At 35.7% G+C, this 26,678-nt stretch overlaps 1 protein-coding gene across 4 annotated transcripts in view; it reads left to right on the top strand.

Annotated features, from left to right (window-relative positions):
* The first annotated feature begins 377 nt into the window (after positions 1–377).
* The window catches only part of LOC125683304 (uncharacterized), a 46,254-nt gene continuing 19,953 nt past the window's right edge, over positions 378–26,678 (top strand). For 2 of the 4 annotated variants that reach the window (XR_008796300.1, XM_056142320.1), the window contains exons 1-6: positions 378–469; positions 8,203–8,303; positions 8,641–9,846; positions 11,912–12,093; positions 19,750–19,797; positions 26,250–26,464. Coding sequence is in view for 3 of the 4 variants with exons in the window: in XM_056142320.1 (XP_055998295.1) it covers positions 8,652–9,846; positions 11,912–12,093; positions 19,750–19,797; positions 26,250–26,464 (1,640 nt within the window). In the remaining variant the exon portion in view is untranslated. The remainder of the gene's footprint in view (positions 470–8,202; positions 8,304–8,640; positions 9,847–11,911; positions 12,094–19,749; positions 19,798–26,249; positions 26,465–26,678) is intronic. The other 2 variants (XM_056142321.1, XM_056142322.1) reach the window with 2 other exon arrangements.

Raw genomic sequence — 26,678 nt, 5'->3', positions numbered from 1 at the left:
ATTAAATTATGAAATTTTACCAGCGTACTCTAAAGTACTCTAACGTACTCTGTTTAGTAGGACCGCTATAAAACATCGCAATCTGGGACAGTCGGGAGTCGGTAGTACTAGATTTACCGCCCACCACTAGATTTACCAGGCGAAAACTCTGGTTTGGTACTTTTGTAGAAGAAATCTCAGAAAAAGTTTATGTTTTTATGTACCTAGGTTACAGACAGTAACCTCTGCAAAGTATGTGTTATTACATGCAGCATTAAGAGAGAAATTTCGAAAAAATCGTTATCCGGGACTTTCGGGTTCCGGCCGTACTACTACATTTACCTCTTACCCTACATTTACCGCTTACCCACCAGAGAGTGCTCTGCGCATGGTCTGCGCAGCCCTTTTCCCCCGCGATTGTCAAAGTGGACGGAACACATGCAGAATGTCGTTGGTGCATAAAGCAAGGGCCAAGAGTCGCGAAGGACTGGTATGGCTGTGTAGTTAGAGATAGTATACACCCTGCTAGAAGTACTGAATTAAGAAAAGATGTGCCGTATTAAATGTTATCAGGGCTCAACATTAACTTTTTCCCCTACTTGTCCATTCGGACCACAGGAGTTTGAAATTTTATCAATAAAGTCAATAAAATTCACTTGATTGACCAAGCCATGAGCTATGCGTTAGCATAGCGAACAGGAATGAAACGCCGTTTTGGAGAAATCTCGAGTTTCGCTTTGAACCGCCGCGCAATGAATATAACTCGTAAGTATTTATCACTAACAACATTTGCCTACTTAAATTTGCCTCCTAACCCCTCTCTAATGCTGTCAGTATCCACTTTATTCGATTCCGTGTAAACATTGACTTTACTGAGGACCCATCGTAATACGTCACATTCACTCCTAATCTCAGCGAGATTCGTCGAGGCTGAATATTTGGACTGACGCCTCTTCCGAATCTCAGACCAGTGTCACATAAAGTGATTCGGGAAATTTTGCCTGAACTTCGGCCGCTTGTTGCGATTAAAATGGGTTAAATTGAATTTCTTGCCCGCTTCAACTTTTCGCCTCAGACATCCTATTAACTCCCTATCACAATGAAACATGCATTTCTTACCTTTACAAGGTGTAAATCCCACAGTAATTCAAGTTGGCTATTTTCGAAGCCATTGCAAACGGCCACCATTTCATATTTTACCTTCTCAACACTGAAGAGTTCCGATAGTTTAGGACGCCTTCTAATAGATTAAATATTAAACAGTTTTCTTTTTATTGCTTTTAATTTTTATGCTTAAATGCTTTGTACAAAGTAATTGTCAACCAGTAAGTTCTGTATTTTCAATCATAGTACAAATTGTCATGAAGTAGTATTCAGTGTTGAGAAGGTAAAATATGAAATGGTGGCCGTTTGCAATGGCTTCGAAAATAGCCAACTTGAATTACTGTGGGATTTACACCTTGTAAAGGTAAGAAATGCATGTTTCATTGTGATAGGGAGTTAATAGGATGTCTGAGGCGAAAAGTTGAAGCGGGCAAGAAATTCAATTTAACCCATTTTAATCGCAACAAGCGGCTGAAGTTCAGGCAAGATTTCCCGAATCACATTATGTGACACTGGTCTGAGATTTGGAAGAGGCGTCAGTCCAAATATCCAGCCTCGACGAATCTCGCTGAGATTAATTCACTCCGGGCCTGACATTTTAGTATTCCTTATAATTTAAAGTTAAAAAAAATAAAATAAAATGCTATTAATCCTTCCACATATTTTTTTTAATCAAATGAAATAAATTACAACATATAAAATCCTCAGTCATATCAATTATTATATTTTGAGACCAGAAACTATGTTCAGAGTTTAAAAACAAAGGGCGATAATTGTGTAGAAAGTTGCATGTGCGGGAAATCATTGGATTACAAAAATGTCAGGCCCGGAGTGAATGTGATGTATTACAATGGGTCCTCGGTAAAGTCAATGTTTACACGGAATCGAATAAAGTGGATACTGACAGCATTAGAGAGGGGTTAGGAGGCAAATTTAAGTAGGCAAATGTTGTTAGTGATAAATACTTACGAGTTATATTCATTGCGCGGCGGTTCAAAGCGAAACTCGAGATTTCTCCAAAACGGCGTTTCATTCCTGTTCGCTATGCTAACGCATAGCTCATGGCTTGGTCAATCAAGTGAATTTTATTGATAAAATTTCAAACTCCTGTGATTCGGACAAGGGACAAAGATATTTACTTGTCTGAACTTCAACTTCACTTGTCCGAAAATTTTTCAAAAAAGGATCTAATATTGTCAACTTGAAAACTGTATTTAATTTACTTAATATATAGTCTATTTTTTACCTGCTTGATTGATTTTTTTTATCTTATTCTTTTGATAAAAACAACAAACGCATAAAACAAAATTTTATCTAGACTTCCTGTCTTGAATCAATGACTTCGTAAGATCCATGGATGATTGAAAATAGTACGCAATAAGTGAACACTAATCCCAGTTGAGTTTGACTCAGCTAGTTTACATAGCGATTGATATTGGGATCGAAGTTCATTTTCCATGCATTACACGTACTTCCGACTCTCAACTACCGATAAACTTTTCACAAAATTGTTTGGAGACTTCTTTACATAAAAAAAGCACTTGTCCAATCTGACAAGTGCCCATCAATATTCACTTGTCTGAAATGTTTTTCCACTGGTACCGGACAAGCGGACAAACGTTAATGTTGACCCCTGGTTATATGAGTGCTTATCAGGTCCAGTCCAAAGACTATTTCTACCTACGTAGCTATTAATAGCTACGTAGGTATTTAAACCTACTTAAAGTAGCTACTTCTACTTACTTTAACCTGTTTTTGAAAATATAAATAATTAAGGCGCATCTTTTAAACAGGTCAATCGTTTTATGAACAGGGGCTCAGTTGTCAGATATTGAAGTTTTGTAGTATTTGTTCCCGAATAATAAATTGAAGTTTTGCATGATTTGTGTCCGAATAATGGATTATAGAAATAAAATCCACCACCAAAATCCGCTTTTTTCGAGGTTTTAAAAAAGGTGTATCATGTGTACATTAAAAAAAGTTTAATGTACACAGGATACACCTTTTTATCATTAGCGAGAAATAAACATTACCATAAACAGGTGTTTTCAGTGTCTTTATTGAAAATAATGGCAAATTCTGTGCAATGCTGAATTAAGTGCAACACACACTCAACATGACGCGAATTGTACCTTTGAAATTGATAACATAGTCAAGAAATTGCTTACCAAAATTGCTGCGTAAGAGGAAAGCAGTCTGAAATCCAATACACATTGTGAGTGTTTTTGTTTTGACTAATATATTTGCAGAAGTATATCAGACATTTTAGCACTTTTTCTTCTTTTCACGTGAAACACGAAACGATGCACTCCACGTTTGTTTTTCTCTGTTGTACGGGATATATTTACTCTCGCTAGAGAGGGATAATCGCGTTTTAGCGAGAACATCTCGCTATAGGGGAAGTGTTCCCAACCTGTTTAAAAACAATATATTTTAATCAATATTCCACTTAATTTAAATGTGCTGATTTCAAAATTAATAAGTATTTTAAGATATCTGTTTTCCCTGCATCACAATTGACCGGCAAACACGAGTACCCTCACATATTTCCATGAAGTTATTTTCCTGACTTGTGTAAATATTTGACCTCAAGTAATATTGGTGAAAATAGACCAAACAGAAATTAACTTGATGCCTATTCTACCTTTTTGGGGTGTGTAAAATGTGAATGTGACGTTATTTTATTGAAAATAAGTATTGATATTGCTTCTAAACGCTAATAAACATACCTACCCTCAGTCATTTTAACTACTGAACAAGGAAAATGATAGTATTTCTGTATGAAATTCTACACAAATATCATTGTTTCTATTACATATGTATATCTTAATTGTTCTTTATCAATATCCTTGATAGACAAAATTATAAGATTGTACCAAAGCTACTAGTGAGAGCAAAACAAAGCAGTTATACATGCTGGAAAGTAGCATGCCAGTTGGTTTTGTGCCTTGCGAAAGATCATTTTCTTCAATGAGACATCTTAAGAATTGGAACAAAGATGGGCTGGTCGGTCTTAAATTGCTATGTTATTTACCCTTCACACAACCCCTCCACCCCCACCAGGGCTCTGCCCTGGACACCGCTTGTGGCCTCAGCCAAGGCAGTCCTTAAAAACTTGTTTATGCCGCGAGCGCCACCTACTGACGGTACAGTATCAGTTTGCAAGGTGAAGTACAAAATCTAGGATAATTATATATCTTTTAAAATAAACATGACAATTTGATAACGGAAACTTCATTGAATCACATATATCGGTGATTTATTGCGGACAATGAAGTACAAATGATTTATTTTCCCTTTGTTTCCATTTACAAATATTAGAGTTATCGTTCTTGTAAATTCTACCCAACAGGTTGAAAAAATTATTTTACCACATTCTCCGGACATATACGTATTACCTCAGTGTTGTTTAAGAAAAAGGAAGTTCGAATTATTTAAATATCACCGTAAAATCTGCGTATATGGCCGATTTCTGGTCTTGCTACTTATTTTCTCACTTCAAAATATGGACAAAATGTCATTTCGTACCACGTGCTTTCTATATCACCATATATGTAAACTTTGAACTCCTTACTTTCGTTTCACGTTAATACTTTTGTATTTAAACCTCGGGCTGTATCATATAAAACGGTGAAAAGTACCTAATGCAGTGAGGTCAACTTTTTGTGATCGCGGGAAATGTTGCTGCCAGCGCCACCTATCAACGGCGCCCATTGCTAAAATAAGAAATGAAATTCGCCCCCACCACAATTTTTTGTCAGTAAATTTGGATGGGAATGTAGGAATTTTTTTTTAATGGCCTTATTGCATACAAAATGTTAATAGATATGTACACTTTTGCATGTAAGTCCAACAACTCGGTTCCTTGGTACATTTCGGGCACTATTACTGGTAGTTAGAATAATTTAACTGTGTCTCGGGACAGACCACATTGGGTCCATAGGACATTATCATTTTAACGATAGAACATTCTATCTATATTACTGGTTGCAGTCGGCACTTTCATCTGTAAAGATTTATAATGTAGACAGCGAAATGACCAGTGTAGCTAGCAAAGCTCAGTGGTTGTTGGTATTCAGATCTTTAAAGATGAAACCACAGGGGGTCGTCACGAATTGACCCTCTCTATTCTATATTTATTTTATGGAAATATAAAATAGACGATGTCAAATTTTAATAAGACAAAAATTTTGTGTGATGAAACTGCCGACTTCTGTGGTTACAATATATTGAAACTGAATCAAGTGACCTATTGCAAATGTAACCATCAAGTATTATTTATAAAAAACACCATGGTTGCTCTATATTGTTTCTGACTATTAGTAGGACTGAAACGATTCACCGAAATATCGATACTGTTCAATATAAACCCTCGATTCAATGTTCAATTCATTGCCTCGATTTTCGGTTCGATATGTTTATTACAAACTGGTTCAGTAAAATACATCAGGTTCGGTCTGTAATGATTATTTTTACCTGCATGGGGGACAAAATAGCGTAAAATAACGTTCAAGCTGTTGTTTACTTTTAGTCTTGCGAAAATAATAATACACTTCATTAGTTTAAACTACAGAGCCAACATGCATCTTACCATTTGGCAGTTTGGAAACATTTTGCTTTTAAAATTAAGATTTTGATTCTTGGAAATTAATTTTTTCTTCGATGTTATTATTGGTTTCTTCTGTAAATTGTATCGTATTGAAAGTATTGAATCGTGGCATAAGTATTGCAATATGTATCATATTGTGAAGGGGGCGTATCGTTTCAGCCCTAACTATTAGGACAAATAATATGTTTTACAGTGTAACTGTTGAGCGAAGACCTTTTACATCTTGCAACAACTATAGACATTTTTAAATCTGCCTATTCGTTTAATGTGGGAAGCATATTGTTTTTGCCCTGTCTGTAATTCTGTCTGAAACTTTAACCTTGCTAATAACTTTTGAACAGTAAGTGATAGAGCTTTGATATTTCACATGAGTATTCATTGTGACAAGACCTTTCCGTGGGTACCAACATTTTTGACCCCTTGACCTTGGAGTTTGACCTACTTTTTGAAAACTTTAACCTTGCTAATAACTTTTGTACAGTAAGTGATAGAGCTTTGATATTTCACATGAGTATACCTTGTGACAAGACCTTTCCGTGGGTACTGACATTTTTTACCCTTTGACCTTGGAATTTGACCTTATTTTTGAAAACTTTAACCTTGCTAATAACTTTTGAACAGTAAGAGATAGAGTTTTGATATTTTACATGAGTATTCCTTGTTACAAGATCTTTCCGTTGGTATTGAACCTTTTGACCTTGACATTTGACCTACTTAATTTTTTTTTTTTTTTTTACATTGGTCATAACTTCTAAATGGTAAATATTAGAGGTTTCATATTGTACATGAGCATTTCTTTTGACAAGATCTTTCTACTGGTACCAAGATATTTGCCCTTGTGACCTTGGCCATCTTCGGAATTGGCCATTATCGGGGGCATTTGTGTTTCACAAACACATCTTGTTGAGAATGTAGTCATGAGCTTCATGGGGATGGGAATGGGGGACATCCATGGAATATAATATCCACAGATTATAACAGCCATATAAAGTGATCGATTGATTACTCATTTTATTTATATTGTAAGTCTGACAATTGTAGAAATTGACATAGAATATAAAAAAAATTTATTTTTGTTGAAAATTTTTATAGAATTTTGTGAAGTTTCTACAAATGAAGGGGATTTTTTTTATCTGTGAAAGGGGAAATATCCATTTGTTGCCAAGGGGAAAGGTACCTTTTACCGGTAGTAAAAACAACTTGGATAAATCCCTGATAGCTTCCAAAAAACCAGTACCGGTAAAAGTTTAAACAACTCACAAATTAGCTCACATTGTCTCACAAATACCAACCAATCACCCTACTAGTCAGAAACTCTTCACTCCTAAACACTGACCATAATGACCTTTCACACTCTTCTCTCCTCAAATCAGCATTCAATCCAATGAGTATGAATGGGATGGAATGACTTACAGTTGCATTTGTTAATGTATAGCTGCAGAACTATACCTCTCTGAAAAAATATTGGACATATCAGAGATATCGGTTGTTTATACTCTCAGTTGTTTATATTTACAAGGCCATCATTAAAAATATTTTTGTTTGATGTACTCCGACCCACATTTTTCAAAGTGGGTTGGTAGGTAGGTTGTTGTTTTTATACCCCCCAAACGAAGTTCCGGGGGGTATATAGGAATCGCTATGTCTGTCTGTGCAGATTCGTGTCCAGGCCTTAACTTCTTTGTTCTATGACATACGCATACCATATTTGACACATGAGTGTATCACCATGAGACGATGTGTCATGTACCTTCATGACCTCTATATGACCTTGAACTTTGACCTCAAGGTCAACATTAATTATAGGGTTTTGACATAGTCATACCATAAGACATGGGTGTATCACCGTGAGACTATGTGTCATGTACATTCTTGACTTCTTTATGACCTTGACCTTTGATCTCAAGGTCAAAATTATAGGTTTATGCCATGGATTTATGTTCAGACTATATCTTCCATTTTCTTCTACAAAGGCATTGCATATTTTTACAGTCAGGAAAGAGGTAATTTATATCTATTAACAACACCCTTTGGGAGATTGGGGTAAGTGGGGGGTATTCTAAAGTGAGCATTTCTCACAGTACCTCTTGTTTTTTTTGGAATGGCATGAAATTTTTTATATTTTCTTTTAAAATAAGGAGAATTTTCTATTTTTCAAGGGAACCAAAAATAAAAAATAAAATGAAATTTTAAATTGCTGTAAAAAATGATCAGGAAGGAGCAAATTTGACGGGTCGGTCGGAGTACATTAGACAAATACATTTTTATTTTTGGCCCAATATTCATACCTCCGTTGTTTATATTTACAATATTCATACCTCCGTTGTTTATATTTACAATATTCATACCTCAGTTGTTTATATTTACAATATTCATACCTCGGTTGTTTATATTTACAATATTCATACCTCGGTTGTTTATATTTACAATATTCATACCTCGGTTGTTTATATTTACAATATTCATACCTCAGTTGTTTATATTTACATACCTCAGTTGTTTAATTTCAGAGTCACAATCACATGCCTCTGGGTGGAATTTGTGAAATCATTTGTTGTAACAGAAAACATCAGGGTCATTAGACAACATAGTATAAAGCAGCAGCATTCTGGTATGTTATTACATTGGGTACAGTCAAACTTCGTTATCTCGAACTCGATGGGACCAATATATTTTTTTAGGTATCCGAAGAATCAAGATATCGAAGGTGAAATACTTTTAAGAATGAGTGGTTGGGACTTACAAATATGCCAGCCGCTTTTAACATTTCATCGTCTTTCTCGTTGACGGTAGATCCACTGTCCCACTTGGGCATTCAAAGTTCCACTAAATGCACCTCCTATACAGAAGAGTTCATATCTCGAAACTGGCGTATTAATGATGCTATATGAATAAGTGCTGAATTAACACTTTTCTTTTGAAGTATTCTTTATTTTCTTGAATTTCAGTGACAGCAGAAATGGGGGAAGTTGTTGTGAACAAAATATACAGAAGGTCGTTGTCAGAGGGAGACTCCACGGACATCAGTGGTCAGATGAAGGAGGAGATGAAAAGAAAATTTTTTTTTTCAGAAAACAATTTGGGTGATAATTATTTTTCACCATTGCTGAGAAATGAGGATGAAGAATTTAAAATAAAATTTTCGACTCAGATATCGGCAAAAGGCCAAAGGCCTGTTAAATCACATTTTGTTGCTTCAAGTGATATAGCGATGTCTGATGCTCCTGTATTGAGCAGGGAAGAACTCAAAGAGAAGGGAGGTTTACCCGATGACTGTGTGGAGCATGTCGAGGGTAAACACGAAGTTTTGTTTGATAATGGGGAACAGGTCAACTGCATGCTGGGCGATTCTGGATATGATTCCTTGGAAACAAACAAACTGCCTGAGTTGGAGTCCTCTTTGCCAATTGTAAAAGAGGTTGGAATAAAGGAGCAAGACATTGATATGAAGGAGGAGAATACACAGATCATTTCAGAACAAAGGATGCAAAGATCGCAGAGAAAGGCCACCAAAAGATTGATCAGAATATATGGCAGAATGATCAGAATATATGGCAGAATGAAGCAAAGGAAAAAATGCAAAAGAAAGAGAAAATGGAGGATGAAGAAAAAAAGGGGGTTTCAGAAATTGGAACACTTAGTGTGTCAGACAATGATATCTCCAAAAAATAGGAAAACTCTGGATCAAATCCAAATGGCTGTAAAAATGATTGGTGAAGAATGTCAGAAGAGTGTCGTTAAAGATATATGCAATTTGCAGAAAATTGCATGGAAAGGTCTAGAAAATAAGGCTTTAGATGCCAATTTTAATCGATTGACTGAAGTTGTCATTTTCCCCATTTGGGAATTGCCAGATTTGGATTACAGACGAGAATGGGATCGCCTTTGTTCATTTGGATCCAGACTACAACCAGTTAATCTTTTGAAGGTATCCTACATCAGACTGGCCAAGTGTGGATTCTTCTATGAACCAAAAGAGGGAGAAGAACCTCTTGTAAAATGTTTTGCCTGTTTCATCTCCTTGCCAGTAGATAAGCTTGAATCAGAACCAAACTGCAATGAAAAATTGCAATCAGTTTTGCACTTAGAGGGATGCAACTTGAATGGAAATAAACCTATCAACCTTGCCTGTTCTGAGAATACCAGAAAAAATAGTAAGTAATTCATGTAATTCATTTAGATAGGATACCATCATAAGTACTAAATGTCTATTGAAATACATGTATAGTAACAAATCTAAGTACTGTTTTATTTTGTTGACAACCATACCACAACAGACATCTTCCTTATATTGCTATGTTTTTGCACAATATGTTGTATTGCTTTGTATGGATTTCTTACTACTGACTTAGCATACTTGATTCTAATGATCCAGCACATGATGACCGGCGACACACTTGATTGTGAGCTGGAATTGCACACGCATCTTGCTGGGTAAGCTGACCGAGTCGGAAAATTTTGATATGCAAAGCTGGCGTCCTTGGAGACAGTAGTATTGACAATGGCCTATTCTAAGACATAATGTTTTTAATCCAGGTACCAGAGTTTTTGAAATCCACTGGTCCCATTAGTAAATATATCGAAAGTCCGGTGATTTTTTGTATATGATTGGTCCGAATGACCGATATTGTTTAAAGGATCAATTGACGGAATTTTTACCTCTTTACGTGTAGTTGTGAAATCGACAAAAAGTTTGAATCTGTGAATTCAAATGAGTAAATTCATTGGTGCTTTTCTGATTTGGGATGGTTTGGTTGTATATTGTTTAACGTCCCTCTCGAGAATTTTTCACTCATATGAAGACATTACAATTGCCGGTGAAGAACTGCAAACTTTAGGCTTATGCACGGCACTTACGGCCATTGAGCAGGGAGAGATCTTTATCGTGCCACACCTGTGACACAAGGCCTCAGTTTTTATGTCTCATCTTAAGGACCACCCCATTTAGTCACCTCTTACAACAAGCAAGGGGTACTGAGGACCTATTCTAACCCAGATCCCCACGGGAAGAATTGGGATTGAGTATCAAATATTTAAAAGAAGTAAACGAAAAGACATTACAAGTGCTAAATTAGATGGATTTTCCTATCATATATTTCTGGATCATTTTTGAATCATGAGTGGATATGGATGGAAGCCGCTAATAATACAACTTTTGTTACATGAATTCGACATGTGGACAGAGGCGTGCAGGTCATTCTGGGTTGATGCTCCATTGTTGTTTACACAAATGTGCACACCTTTGCAGCCCAGGGAGAATAAGTCTGTTTATTCAATAATGCATTTGAAACCACATGGATGGCATTCACAAGGTCTGGATTTACCATTTCTTGGTCACAAGGCCGTGAATATTGTGGCTTTACAGTTGTTTTGTTTGTTGTTTATTCATTCAAGTAACTAAAATACTGTCTGGTAAATATTTTTCAGGCCAGTTACTGTAAATTTCATCAATTCACTGGTACACTGGTAAAATAAACAAAATTTGTAAATATGTACAATAGGTCAACATTTTCATTACTGTACTGTAGCCGGGTCACTTGATTCTTAGCGCATCACCGGGTATATCCGGTTTAGTTTTATTAGGTCGGATTTTATCAGAATCAAATATGCTGTCTGTAGAGAGATAATCAACAGTCACATGACATGGTCATCAGTCACATGACATAGTCAACAATCACGACACATTTTATCCAGTTACGGAGTGACATTCTAACAAATTGATATTTATTTTATTTCTGTATAAAATTAAGCCATTGAAAGGGGTTATAAACCGTTTTAGTGGAATAGATACACGTATCAACACATCGCCATGAGTTATGTTCTTTTGCAGGGTCAGCCAAAAGTCAATTGGTGAAAGCAAGTTTCCCTTCTTTTACCCAACAAAGTGCAAGGCATTACAACTGAATTGTAGCTAATTATTCAGTTTTCATACAAGTTTATGGGTTGCCTACCCTGGGTCATTATTGTAGTTGATTAAAATTCATGAAAAGATAACAAATGTCAAAGGTATAGATCAGAAAATTACCAAAAGGCCAACATATGGATATAAGATTTTTTTTTTCACCACAAAATGGCAAGGAATGTAATTTTAGTGAAGTGTGGATACATGTATCAATTGGTAGCAGAAAGTACCAATCGATTACATGGTAGATTTCTTTATTTGTGAGTATAGTTATTCTAAACTTGCATGTGTTATATTTCCACACTCTTTCATTAAAGCTTTGCCATCAAAGAACAAGAAACCATTCACCAGTGAGTTTGGATTAGAAGTGAAATGTAAAGATTTCTGTGCCCTGAACACATTTTATGTTGACCAAGACACGATGCTGCAGACATTCCCCAGACTGAAAGAAAAGTATATGTTGTACAGCCAGAGTACTGACTTAGAGAACCCATTCATGGTAAATAGCAATCTACTTCTTCACCTGTGTAAATGGGGAGAAAGAGAAAAAAGAGTATGTGTACTTGTTTTGTCTGTTAATGCTATATGTACAGTCTCTGAAATGTTCTACTTTCCCATTTTTTCGATCATTCAATCACCATGCACTTTCCATTCACAGTACCTGGACAAAAATTTACTGATATCACCATGCACTTTCCATTCACAGTACCTTTACAAAAATTTACTGATAGACTGAATATAGTCAGAACTGTGGAGCATGTAGTTTCCCCGATTCTGGTTTATTTTATTATCTATTCATTGTTGAAATATACTTAATATCTTTTTTTTTTTTTTGTTACGTGTTAACAAATTTATTGAGATCTATGTCACAAATAGGTGTACAAACACATACATATACATACATTAACGCAATAGAGAGATAGAAAAAGAGGAGTGGGAGAGAGAAAGACTGTTGGAGATAGACAGAGAGGGGTGGTGAAAGAGAGAGAAAGTAATATGATATCATTTGATACAAGTATAGTAAATCAATCATAACTAGGTTGTGTTGATATAAAAGAGCAAGATCAAAATATAAAGTAAAGTATAGATAATGATAGGTGTATCCAATCAGAGTCTGTCCAAGAGAGAAAAAAACACTATGTATTCCACTGATTTATAAAATCATCACATTTACAATGTTGAGTTGCAGTATACTTAAGTGTAGTTATATGTGTTTTAAGATCAATCAGCAGTTCCTGGGTTGATAAGCTTTGTTGCTGACATATTTTCCTGTATATATATGATTTGATAATTAACAGAATATTGCTTATTTCTTTAGAACTATAGTGATTCCAAAAATAAAAGGTTTTTTTATCTCATGTAATATTGATACCTTTTGTATTACATACATATTACATACATTACATACATATTACATACACTACATACTCAGACAATTCGAATTATTCATCTGCTTTGGGATTGCCCAAAGATACAGGAGCTTCTTTATCTTTAGTCTTACCTGATTATGAAATAAGTACAATCCAAGGAAAAAACCTGAAACATTTTGAATAAGTAAATCATCTGGTGTTCACCATGTGCTCAGCTTTCACTTTGCCTTCCATTCACGGTCTGCATTCGCTCAACGTTCACTGACCATTCACCAAATTGTGTTCACTATCTGTTCACTATTTACTCTGCGTTTGTTCACTGTTCACTCACCGTTTAAGTGGGAAAGAAGAACGTTTCAGTTTTCTTTTGTGTGAACTGATATAAGGATTGTACCGACATAGAGGTTCATATGAACATTATGCAGAACATTATTGTACACTGGGTAAATTTTGCCCTTTTTTACTGAGCAATTTTAAAACTGAACAAGTATAAATTCATTCATTATATCAAAGTAGCAAGAAACAACTTTGAGCAAATTTAAATCTGGGCGATTTCTGATGTGGTCCGACACAGCAAAAATGTGTGCAACACAGTAAAGAAAATTAATTGATCTGCATGGATCATGAACGAGAAAGAACTTGTGCACGATTATGTTTTGACAGCGAAGGACAGAGATCAGTGTCTCAGAGGAATGATATTGTGTAACCGATTACACCTCTCCCGATCATATATGTAAGTAGGAATTTAGAGGATGCAACAGTATAACTTACGCTTACTATTTCTAAAAGACCAAGATATTCTTCAGAATCATCATCAACACAATCAAATTAGATTTTGTTATTTAGTTTTGAAAATGAGACTGAAAATAATGATCTTGGAGGAGGGAAAAGACAAAAGGTACAAAATTATAGGTCTGCATTTACAGAAGACAATGCCCCGGTTTCAAGTCTTCAAAACACCACCTGGAATTTTACGAGAGCTGTTTATACTGAAATACATATGGTTAGAACAAGTGTTAGATAAACATTGCCATTGTGTGAGCATGAATGTAAATTGGTTTGCGGTCCACATCACGCTACACACAATGGAAAGTAATCATGTTTTCAATTTGTTTGTATTTCAAACAAACAATTGACAATGACAGGTATATGCTACATGTATTTCCGAACATACAAAGAATGAAGAAGGGGAAGGGGGCATGGTTTTACTGTCGTTGTCCTTTGTCCCCACATTTTGTTTTCGTTGAACGATCTTTTCTTATAAAGAATGCATTTAGTTTTTCGGCGAGATGCCTCTTCATTATTTCTAACAGTGGTTTTAACACTACCGTTTGAAAATTACTTTTGTAACTTTTAAGTGCCTATAGCTTTGGATTCTCAGCTTATACATTTAGATAGTGTAAATATTATATATTTATTGTGAGTCACTTCTGTTATGTTTTTTAGGTCACCTGAGTAAACTCATGTGACCTATTGCAATCGGTTGTTGTCCGTTATTGTCCGCTGTGCGTTAATAATTGAACATGTTTAACTTCTTCTTGATAACTACCAGTCCAATTCTTTTCACCCTGGGGCCTTAGGGGTGGGGCAAAAACTGTCCAAAATTGTCCAATTTTCAATAATCTTCTTCTCAAGAATCGCACATGTGTAAGAAAAACTAAATGCATGGTGATGGAGAGCAGGAATGCCTCTACCAAAATTGTAATTATCATGATCCCTGGGGTAGGGGTTCTGACCCCAGGGTGGGGACAAACTTGGTATATAGTGTTTATGTGTAAAACACCTCAGTAACATCTTCTTTAGTGCTGTTGATACTATATTGAAACTAAATGAAAATTTACAAAGAGCAGGTAGTCCTTTACCAAAATTGTAAATTTGATGATCCCAGGGTAGGGGTTTTGGTATCAGGGTGGGGCCAAAATGGTCTGTTATTAAATGTGTGAACAATAGACATTTTTAACGTCTTCTTGATGACTATCATTCCAATTCTTTTCATATTTGGTATGAAGTATCTTTGGAAAAAGGAGGACATAAATTGTAAATTTCAGGATTCCTGCACCCCTAGGGCCTTAGGGGCGGGGCAGAAATTGACCAAAATTGACCAATTTTCAAAAATCTTCTTCTCAAGAACCGCACACGTGTAAGAAAAACTAAATGCATGGTGATGGAGAACAGGAAGGCCTCTACTAAAATTGTAAATTTCATGATCCCCGGGGTAGGGGTTCTGACCCCAGGGTGGGGCCAAACTTTATATCGTGTTTATGTGTAAAACACTTAAATAACATCATCTTTAGTACTATTGATTCTAAATTGAAACTAAATAGATAGAGCTACAGGTAGTCTTTTACCAAAATTGTAAATTTGATGATCCCCAGAGTAAGGGTTCCAGGGTTTGACACTAATTTCAGTCCATTAGTCTCAGACTAATAAATTTTAATTCGGACTAATAAAATCTGTGCCTATAGTCAGTCCAGTCGGACTAATAAAAATTTCTGCTTAACGACTTGTACATGTATGAATTATCGATGTACGATTGTCAACCATTTACTGGAAACCCCCAAATGTATTTTTAGCTATCTAGCATGTAATTCCTAGTCAAGTCAACGCTTACTTGGAGTAAAGTAAAGCGTTTCAGTGATCATGATTAGTTTGACACAAACCGATTAGTTTGACACAAACCACAAGAAGAAGCTGTCAAACTTTTTCAAAGCAGGTATGGAGAGTGAAAAGTAGACACAAGTATTGAGAAGAAAGAACGTAATTGGGAGTATGATCGGACTCGCTGATCACTAGATTTCCTGGAATCTTGGACAAAAAATGGAGGCTTGTTATATTTTGGGGAAAAAAGCACAGGACTGCTATTCTGTACAATTTGTAAAGAACACGCAAAAGGGGCTGTAGATTATAAGACTCTCTTAAGAGTAGCCATGAAATATAAGGTGATTCCACCCGAGGGTTGCAAAAAATCTGTGAAACCCGAGGCTTTGCCGATTCAAATCATGGCCCCCGGGGGTAGGATGGGGCCAAAAGGGGGGGGGGATCAAAGTTTTACATACAAATATATAAGAAAAATCTTTAAAAATCTTCTTCTCTAGAACCACTGAGCCAGAAAAGCTGATTTTTACATGAAAACTTTCTGACATAGTGCAGATTCAAGATTATTCAAATCATGGCCCCCAGAGGTAGGATGGGGCCACAAGGGGGGATCAAAGTTTTACATATAAATATATAGGGAAAAACTTTAAAAATCTTCTTCTCAAGAACCACTAAGCCAGAAAAGCTCAGATTTACATGAAAGCTTCCTGACATAATGCAGATTTAAGTTTGTTCAAATCATGGGCCCTGGGGGTTGGATGGGGCCACAATAGGGAATCAAAGTTTTACATACAAATATATAGTTAAAATCTTCTTCTCAATAACCACTGAGTCAGAGAAGCTGATATTTACAAGAAATCTTTCTGACATAGTGCAGATTCAAGTTTGTTCAAATCATGGCCCCCGGGGGGTAGGATGGGGCCACAATAGGGGATCAAAGTTTTACATACAAATATGTAGTTAAAATCTTCATCTCAATAACCACTGAGTCAGAAAAGCTGATATTTACAAGAAAATGTTCTGATATAGTGCAGATTCAAGTTTGTTCAAATTATGGCCCCCGGGTAGAATGGGGCCACAAGTAGGGGGGGGGGGGGGGTTCAAAGTTTTACATACAAATATATAGTTAAAATCTTCTTCTCAATAACCACTGAGTCAGAAAAGCTGATATTTACAAGAAAACTTTCTGATATAGTGCAGTTCAAGTTTGTTCAAATTATGGCCCCCCCCCCCCCCCCAGGGGGAGGGGGGTAGGATGGGGCCACAAGTGGGGGGGGGTCAAAGTTTTACATACAAATATAGGGAAAATCTTTTAAAGTCTTCTTCTCAAGAACAATTGGGCCAAAGAAGTTGACATTTACATGAAAGCTTTCTGACGTAGTGTAGATTCAAGTTTGCAAAAATCGTGGCCTCCAGGGGTTGTTGGGGCCATAATAGGGACTAAGGTTTTACATGCAAATATATATGGAAAGTCTTCAGATATGGGCCAAGGTGACTCAGGTGAGCGATGTGGCCCATGGGCCTCATGTTGTTGGTGGATATGGGCATGGCACCGTTTTCCACACGTGCAAGGACTCGAGTCTCATGGACATTGGAGGCACCTGTTTCGCATATAGGGACAGTAGACGGCAGAGTGAATGTGGAGGTAGGCCTAGAACTAGTAGACCGTGTGGGCTGGGTTTTTGTGAAATTACATAATGCACCGGATGGCATAAATGTACTTGACTGCATTTAATTTTCGATATGAGGAATTTGTGACTGTTGTTGAGTGTACAGAGTTGTTCCAAGGAATTTTTTTTTTGTCCGGTCACATGTACCTGGAGATTATCAGGGATATTACAATCTATCATTTTTTGTACAAGAGCTTTGCGGACGCTAGTGCTCGTCAATTGAGGCGAGGTAAGTTGCAGGCTAGTTGTGTATTGATTATTACATCATGTGATATGAAAGATAGAAATATCTTACATAGAATGTCCGTGTCTAACATACGTAGATATGAGAGAAAAAGCATTCTCTTTTGTCGCTGGGTGTGCTAATCTTAGGATAGAAACAATAAAATAGTTGAAAGTTACTATTATAAGACTTAGTACATTGTATTAGTTATAAATTATTTTTGTTTTTAAATTACACATTTATTTCCCTATTTATGACGGACTAATAAAATTCCATGCGGACTAGTAAAAGTAATCAGGCACTAGTCCAGCTGGACTAATGCCTAAAAAAGTTAGTGTCGAACCCTGGGTTCTGACCCCAGGGTGGGGCCAAACTTAGTATGTATGTGTAAATTTGCTGATACTGTATAAAATATAAATGCATACTTAGGAATAGCAGAAAAGGATGTACAAAAAATGGTGAATTTTAATCAAAACCCAGGGTTATGACTTTAGTATGAGTCCAAATATCTTTTGATGTTTTAATGTCAAGACACCTATATATTATGCCTGCCCCCCCCCCCCCCCCCCCCCCCCCCCCCCCCAAAAGAAGAGGGGCATATTGGTTTGCAACTGTTGGTCGGTCAGTAGACCACATGTTGTCCGCTCAATATTTTGAGAACCATTCCTTGATTGATAATGATATTTCATATGTGGGTTGGTTATGAGTAGAAGAGGACCCCTATTGTTTTTCAGGTCAAAAGGTCAAGGGTCAATCTACTCTGGACATAGAATATACTGTTCATTCAATATCTTGAGAACCCTTTGCATGACAGATATCAAACTTGGTACACTGATACTTCTTCAGGAGAAGATTACCCCTATTGATTTTGAGGTAACATGATCAAAGGGCAAGGGTCAAACTGGACATAGGAATATACTGTCCGTTCAATATCTTGAGAACCCTTTGCTTGACAGACATCAAACTTGGTACACTGGTACATCCTCAGGAGAAGATGATCCCTATTGATTTTGAGATCATATGTTTAAAGGTGAAGGGTTAACCTGGACATTGGAATATACTGTCCGCTCAATATCTTGAGAACCCTTTGCTTGACAGACATCAAATTTAGTACACTGGTGTATATTCAGGAGATGACTCCTGTTGATTTTGAAACCACATGGTAAAAGGTCAAGGGTCAAACTGGACATATAATATACTGTCCACTCAATATCTTGATAACCCTTTTGCTTGACAGACATCAAACTTAGTACACTGGTACATCTTCAGGAGAAGATGACCCATATTAATTTGGAGGTCAGAAGTCAATAGTTGAACTGGAGATAGTAATATATTGTCTCCTATATTTTAAGAATTATTTGCTTCATTGACACCAAACTTGGTACACTGGTACAGCGTAAGGAGTAGATGACCCCAATTGATTTTTAGGTCACATGGCCAATTCACTCTTGACATAGGAAGATATTGTCTGCTCAATATTTTGAATTGATGATACTACTATCAATAAAATGATGTGTGTGTATAACCCTTTTCAATTTTGCACCATGGGGGGCATTTGTGTTTTACAAACATCTCTTGTTTAAAGCCTTTCATCAGTGTATGCACTTTTGAAGGCAGTGAAATTTTAAGAACACGTCTTGTTTTATACTGTTGATTAACATTAGAATTGAGCTTAGATATTCAGAACAGGAAATTTTTTCTAGATTTCATAGCCCATGGAAGTAGTTATACTTTTTCACTAGTATTCAGGTGACTGATAAGGCCTGTGGGCCTCTTTTTTTTCCATGTTAGAACTTCTACACAAGCATCGAATCTTATGCTTTTTTGCTTGGGTTATTTGCATTTTCATATAAAGAATTCTTTTATAAAATTCAAACAATAGCAATGTGTATTTACGTCTCATTCAGACAAACAGGTGAGTTTAATTTGCAATATGAATTTTTTTTTAGATTTATATACGTATAAAAATCACTACAATGCCTAAGTGTAAGTCCATGCATATATGTTAGACTAATTTATCACGTTCGATTTAGTATACCTTGCACTAACTTTCATGTTAAAAATGAGCTCTTTCCACTCTTGTTGATAACGCAGCATTCAGTTTCAAAGTTATTAATATTGCACATGTATAATGAACATCTTTTTTGAATAACTTCCAAAATTTTGTCTTCAGTTATACATGTATTTATCTGACTTTTTTGGATTCACATTCTCTCCAACCTGATTTTTGAATTGAAATCAACTTCATTATGGATTACAAAAAATAATTCCACTTTCATGGTTTGATTGCTATACAGATAATTATGCACTGGATTATGAAGTACAAGTCACACTTATCTGGTGAGGTAATGAATGGATGCAATGGATGTAAAGTGTTTCATAGCTAGGCCTGCATTATTGGTGTGTTTTGATATGAATATCTGTGACACTTGTTAGTTAGTGTATGTGGTTATGTGTATTTTTTGTCCAGTTGTTTGTTTGTTTCTATTATTATTTGACATACATGTATGTATCTAGCTGCAATAATGTAGCCCTATCTGATTTTTTTATTCTGACGTTTTCGGGATAGGGCTACAATTCCATAGGATCTCTGTAATGGTGCAAAATAATTTTATGAATAACTAATGATAAACTCCATGTTTTAGTCCCAAATGTTGTTTACACCCAAAGGAGTACCAATTTTGTGCTCTGGCATGTCTAATAAAGGTGTTTTTCATTAAACATTATGTACAGCATGCAAAATTCTTCATCTGCTCCGCCATGCTTGTTATCGCAAGATCTCGAAGGTGGATCTATTGAAAAACCTAAACATTGACAATCTGCGTGAAAGTAGTTACTCGAGCCACTCTGACAAAGAAAGGAAGTCCATATTGTTGCAGAAATAATTTATACTCTGCTGTTCGTTTTTCAACTTGATATTTTAAAATCTAAACCTTTTTAATACTGATGAAATAGCTTTCTCCTCCGTACTTGTCCATTGATGTAAATACTACCTTTTATGGCATATGCAATAACTTGACAATCGGAAGTTGAAACTTCATGCAGTCATCAAATATGGCACACAAATATAAATTGAGAAATTGGAATATTGAAATTGAAATTGTTGAAAACGATAGAATAGAACCTCACAAATTGTAAGTTGCAAATTAATATATTTAAGGAATGACTTTAATTCTGGGGCAAGTTATACGAGTATAACCTGGTTTGGGTCAGTTTACGCTTTATAATCCGTGAAGCAGATTATAAAAAAGCGTAAACTGACCCAAACCAGGTTATACTCGTATAACTTGCCCCAGAATTAAAGTCATTCCTTATAATTTAATGCAAGAGACAAAGATGCTAACCTTCGTTTATCAAAATGTACATAAACTCGGAAAAATACAAGTCAACCAAGCCGTGCAATGATTTACTTAGCAACAGCGACACGAAGCATCTAGCTGCGAAGCCAAAGATCGCCATCTTTAATCTTAGTTCTACGGAGCCTAGCCATTTATCAAAATATTGTATCGAAAGTGAAGTTTATCATGATGGAAAATATGTGTAGACTATCCATGTAATGCGTATTTCGCTGCCCTTCAGAGATAGAGATCGACTTTGAAGTCGCTCATCTCCGACAGATTGAGAAAATACGGGAAATTGCATTGTTTAGGCCTACCCAAAATAAATCTTCAAATATCAGAAAATGCAATAATTTACGGCTTGAACTCTGTGAAAACTTCTACTAAACGAAAACTTACCCTTTTATGCAATGTTGTCGCTTATAGTAAATCCGACACAAGAAAATATGTAAGCAAGTAACAAATAGCGATCCACATGTCAATGTGTCTGACGTCATGTGATAAAATGTGACGTATGAATTTTTGTTTGCTTTGTTGAAAGACGGATCAAGGAATGAAACAACGCACCCCCTCCTTTTCCCCAGTGAGAAATGTATTTCAAAATGAACAGGGTAATGGTTACTTGGCAAATCATTAATTCGAATATAATATCTTTGTTTTAATCTATTAATAGTATTATTCGACCATACATACAGAGAAAGATGTTTTACAAAAGTGATTTGCGTACAAGTATAGGCCTAGATGCTAATATTGACAACGAGAAAACAATATGTGTATCAAACCAAAGTATTTTATTGTGCACATTGACTTTCTATTCCATAGAAGGCTGAAAACAGTGCTGCGATGTAAAGGACAAGGTACGGTTTTAGCCAAAATCTGCCCTGTCAAGGAAATTCACCAAAATACTAAATCTGGCATTTGAGAATGTGCCATTTATGAAAATGACCATTGTTATTCTTTTTCTACCATAGTAGCTGTAATATATTCAACGGAAAACTTTATATTAACCTGACGACGTCACGAAATTTGACGTTAATTTTGACGTAATATACGAGAGTTCTCCCCAAGCGATGTTTTGAGTAGGAAAACACACATAGAAGTATTAATTCTTAATAAATGCGAAATTATTGGTTTTTGTACTGATTTGAATGGGTATTAAATGGAAATTGAAACCACATCAGATATGCCGCACAGGGGCAAAAACTGCAGGTATTCACGGAAAGCTTTTCTGGTGCAGAAATATAATGGTTTGAACACCAAATTAATTAAAGAAACATTTATATACTGGTAACAGTGATTTCTTATTTCTGTCTCCAACTTCCTTTATTGTGGCGAATTTTAAGATTTTTTTTTATATTTGTTAGAGTTTCGCGTGCATTCGGAAAAAAAATGATGACATCAAAGGCAGCTCAAATTCAAATCACTGAATTTTATGCGAAGTTTGGGTTATCACCAATGTAATTCTTCACGAATCGGAACACAATAGAATTCATCGGTATTTGTTTTTAATTGGCATACGCAATATTCCATATATGTATATTCTCAATATTTATATGCGTGGTATTAAGTTGGAGCAAAATGCCATTTCATATGTATACTCAGGAAAAAACGCAGTGTTTCTGAGAAACTAAAAACACAACTTCAAAGGGAAGATAATTATGAAACGGTTACAGTTATCAGTGGTAGGGCATTCGCTTCGTAACTGGGAGGTATAGTGTGTTTGAACCCCGCTCATGACATGCCACGTTGAACCTGAGACGTTGACATACATGTGCTCTTCGACAAACGCTCGACAAAAGTGAGAATCACGGGTCTTTCAGATAGGCACCTGATGCCACCTCGACTGTGTCCAGGGGTCCATGTTTGTTGTATTCTTTATAGAAATTACGCAAATTCGAATGCATCACTATTCGATATCTTCAGCTTTTCGTGACATTAAAAAAGGAGGTCCTGTGTCACAACAGGTATTGGCACGTTAAAAAAAATCAATGCTATAGCCTTAAATGCTAATCATAGGTTTTATATGTGGTACGTCACATACAGCTGATGATTTCTCAATTTGAGAGAAAAGTTCTCGAAAGGACGTGAAATAAACAAACAAAACATGAAAAACTTTTTAAGTCAAACTCTCTCTTCTCTCTCTCTCTCTCTCTCTCTCTCTCTCTCTCTCTCTCTCTCAATCTCTCTCTCTCTCTCAATCTCTCTCTCAATCTCAAATATACCATGCCTCAAACAGACCGTCTCTTATGCACATATTCACACACTCTCACTCACCACTATCAGGCTTCTCCACAAAAAATCGTCAATGTGTTCGGTACTATACAACTGAGCGATACAAAGCTGGTACACCCCAACACTTGGTTTGCGCAATTTAGTGTCATTGTATCCACTTTTGCTCAAAGAAACCCTCTTAAAAGTTGTAAAATACAAAAATCATTCGATAGTTCATACAAGAGAAATAAAACTTAAGACTTGCTTACCAACCCCTGCCCCATGATAAAAGAAAACCATTCAAATCTAAACTGCATTTTCTCATTATGCAAGTATATACATACATCGTATATTTATCTCGAATGGAGAAAAACAAAATTTTGACGGAATGCTCAATATTGCGAGTCTCAATATTATATTTATATATAGATCTACCAATATGTTGTGTATTCGCTTTGTGTAACCCCCCTCCCCCAGACTGCATTTTATAGTAGTAAAGAAAGATAGATGAAATGTAATTGTCAGTGATACATTGGATACATGTAATCAACCCACTCCAATGATACCAAAATCCCAATTATTGTGTTTGTCAATGTTTTCGAGAAGTCAACCCCCCCCCCCCCCTTTAAAAAAAAGATCTATGCGCCTATAATCTATTTCAATCATTGTAAATTAAAATATATATAGTAATACGAGTAACACATATGGAGCAAATTATCTTTCAGGCACCTCAATTTAAAAATTATTTTAATGAGTAACAAATATTCCTTAGTAAAAAGTGCCTTGCAAGAAATGTATATTAATCCCTATCTTAGCTACACAAACTTTTTTGGTTTTGTATTGTGTTTTCAAAAATGAAAGTGAATTAGTGTTCCCCAAACAACGAAATAGTTTTGTAACCATGATTGCAGATATATTAGAACACTGAAGACCCCCAGTGCCATATTGTGACACCGGTCATCCGGTGTTAAGGTCAACACCGGTCATCCAGTGTTAAGGTCATCTCCAAAGACCCGTGACATTGACACTTGATGCCGAGCACTTTGGCGATGAAACTGTCACTACCTGTTTAACAACTTCGGTCTTTCGGTCTGTCGCGGCCGGGATTCTAACTCTGGGCCTTCCGCATGCGGGGCGATCGCTCTAACCGCTCGGCCACCGCGGTGGTGTATATTTATAGATAGTGTGCTTAAAATCTTATATTTGTGAATAACCATCGTAAACTTTCTGACAAATAAATTGTTGTCTTTGAAAAATATAAAATGTTACACTCGCGCTAAATACGTCACTGATGTACGTACGTACCTAGGTGGATATTGTCGTCTGCTGTTACCTGCCGTTTCCCATTTAATCAAATGAATGTGAATGGTAAAAAATAATGCTTGAATCTTCAAGGAATATATTATTTATTAAAAGAATCATCCATCGTTATATAAACTATTTAAATGTAGTTTGCCTGGTATGTAACATGAATTCTCACGAATCGTCGGTTGGTACTATTTATATACCGTTCTGTTTACACTATAGTCATAACAACAAAAATGGCATCCGGTCTGTAAGATAGGCTTAAATTTATCCGGATTTTTATCATTATTATGATGATTTTAATAAATGTCAGTGTGTTTAAATAAATAACTATATGAGCATATATTATTTGAAAATATATTTACTACTCAAATTATTCTCGTTTCCTCTTCAACCGCCACGATCAACGCAAATTGCGTCACGATGGCGAATTTGTTAGCATCTTTCAACTGATATTTTAACCCCTCTTCCATCGTCGCCCGGAATGAAACTAAGAGGAATTGTAAATTATTTAGTAAATTTTTAATCCATATAAAATTATTTCGGGCGACGAGGGAAGAGGTGTTCAATTTCACAAGTTTATCAATACAAAAACCATGAAAACACCACAAATAGCCTGAAAGCTCTTACTTTATTTGATTATGTACTATGCATGCGCGTAGATGAGTTGATTTCCATATGCTTTTGAGAGTTACTATAAGTTACTCTTTTAGGAATTTGACAGGAAAATATCTGCAACGCAAAATAATTTTCCTCCATAAACGCCGGGCAGATTTTGGCTAAAACCGTACCTTGTCCTTTAGAGAGAGAGAGAGAGAGAAAAAATAGTTCCGACATCTGGTTGTCAAGGGGGTGTGTCCCCAAACCAAACCAGGTTATACAAAAATAACTTGCGTTCCTCAATTGGAATTTGACCAATCAGAGACGAGGATACAATAAGAATTAAATTATTGACTAAGAAACATAGAATATCATTTTATTTACATAAAGAAAGTTGGCAAATGTTTAGAATGATTGAAAATGTTCACTCCCACATTTGCACCATTACGGAGATCCTAAGGAGTTGTCTATGGACTACAGAAGGACATCACGTGAAGTGGTGACACTAACACTTTCATGTGTTGTTTCATGTAAACACGGACGAGATCAACATGCTTGCTATTTAAATCAGAAGTCTCTGAGACGCCTGAAGTGTGCATGAAGTAGGCCATCTTCAACATCACTGACTGAGATGACCTTGGTCTTAGTTGTTTATTCGATCCATGTTTACTTTTTCAATACTTGTATATTCATTCTGTAAAGCGTTTCTATGCAAACATTATTGTAAATTTCAAAGTACAACCAATAAACCAAGGAAATCTGGAAAAAGAGATTGGGTTTTTAAAAAGTTGCGATCACTTGTGATTTTTCACTCGCAATTTCAATTTTTAACTCGCATTTAGCGAGTATTTCCCCTTAATTTTGTTGCCTGCAATTTGACTGTAATATAGTATAAATACAATTTCACTGTAATATAGTATATATACAATTTCACTGATATACTATAAATACAATTTCACTGTAGTATAGTATAAATACAATTTCACTGTAATATAGTATAAATACAATTTCACTGTAATATAGTATAAATACAATTTCACTGTAATATAGTATAAATACAATTTCACTGTAATATAGTATATATACAATTTCACTGTAATATAGTATATATACAATTTCACTGTAATATAGTATGAATACAATTTCACTGTAATATAGTATATATACAATTTCACTGTAATATAGTATAAATACAATTTCACTGTAATATAGTATAAATACAATTTCACTGTAATATAGTATATATACAATTTCACTGTGATATACTATAAATACAATTTCACTGTAATATAGTATATATACAATTTCACTGTAATATACTATACATGTATATACAATTTCAGCTCATTCTCCAAATGTTGGATGAAAGCGATTCAACAAGAGGAATGGTGAGACTCCTACAACACTTGGAATTGATACCAGCAGATGAGAAAAGGATTGTCTTATCAGACTTTAAACTCAACAATTTCATTTGTGAGCTGATGAAGAGAAAAATTGTGTTGGAGCGCAAATGCAGTTGTCGCACTACAAATAATTTTAAAGAACAGATAGTTATCTAGTAAGATTTACACTCACTTCTATCCCTAGACAGTGATGTTTTGACTTGTTCCATTAATGATGTATACATTACAAAAGGGGGTTACATATCTAATGATATCGGGGGTGGGGGGGTGGGAGGGGGGTGTATTGCACTCTCATAAAATCAGCAAAATACTTACTCTTTCTTTCATAATTACAGACATTTTGAAATGACAAATATTATAGCATGCACG

This window comes from Ostrea edulis, chromosome 6, assembly GCF_947568905.1.
Source record: "Ostrea edulis chromosome 6, xbOstEdul1.1, whole genome shotgun sequence".
In the NCBI taxonomy this organism is placed as follows: domain Eukaryota; kingdom Metazoa; phylum Mollusca; class Bivalvia; order Ostreida; family Ostreidae; genus Ostrea; species Ostrea edulis.
This window is presented reverse-complemented; position numbering and strand designations above follow the sequence as displayed.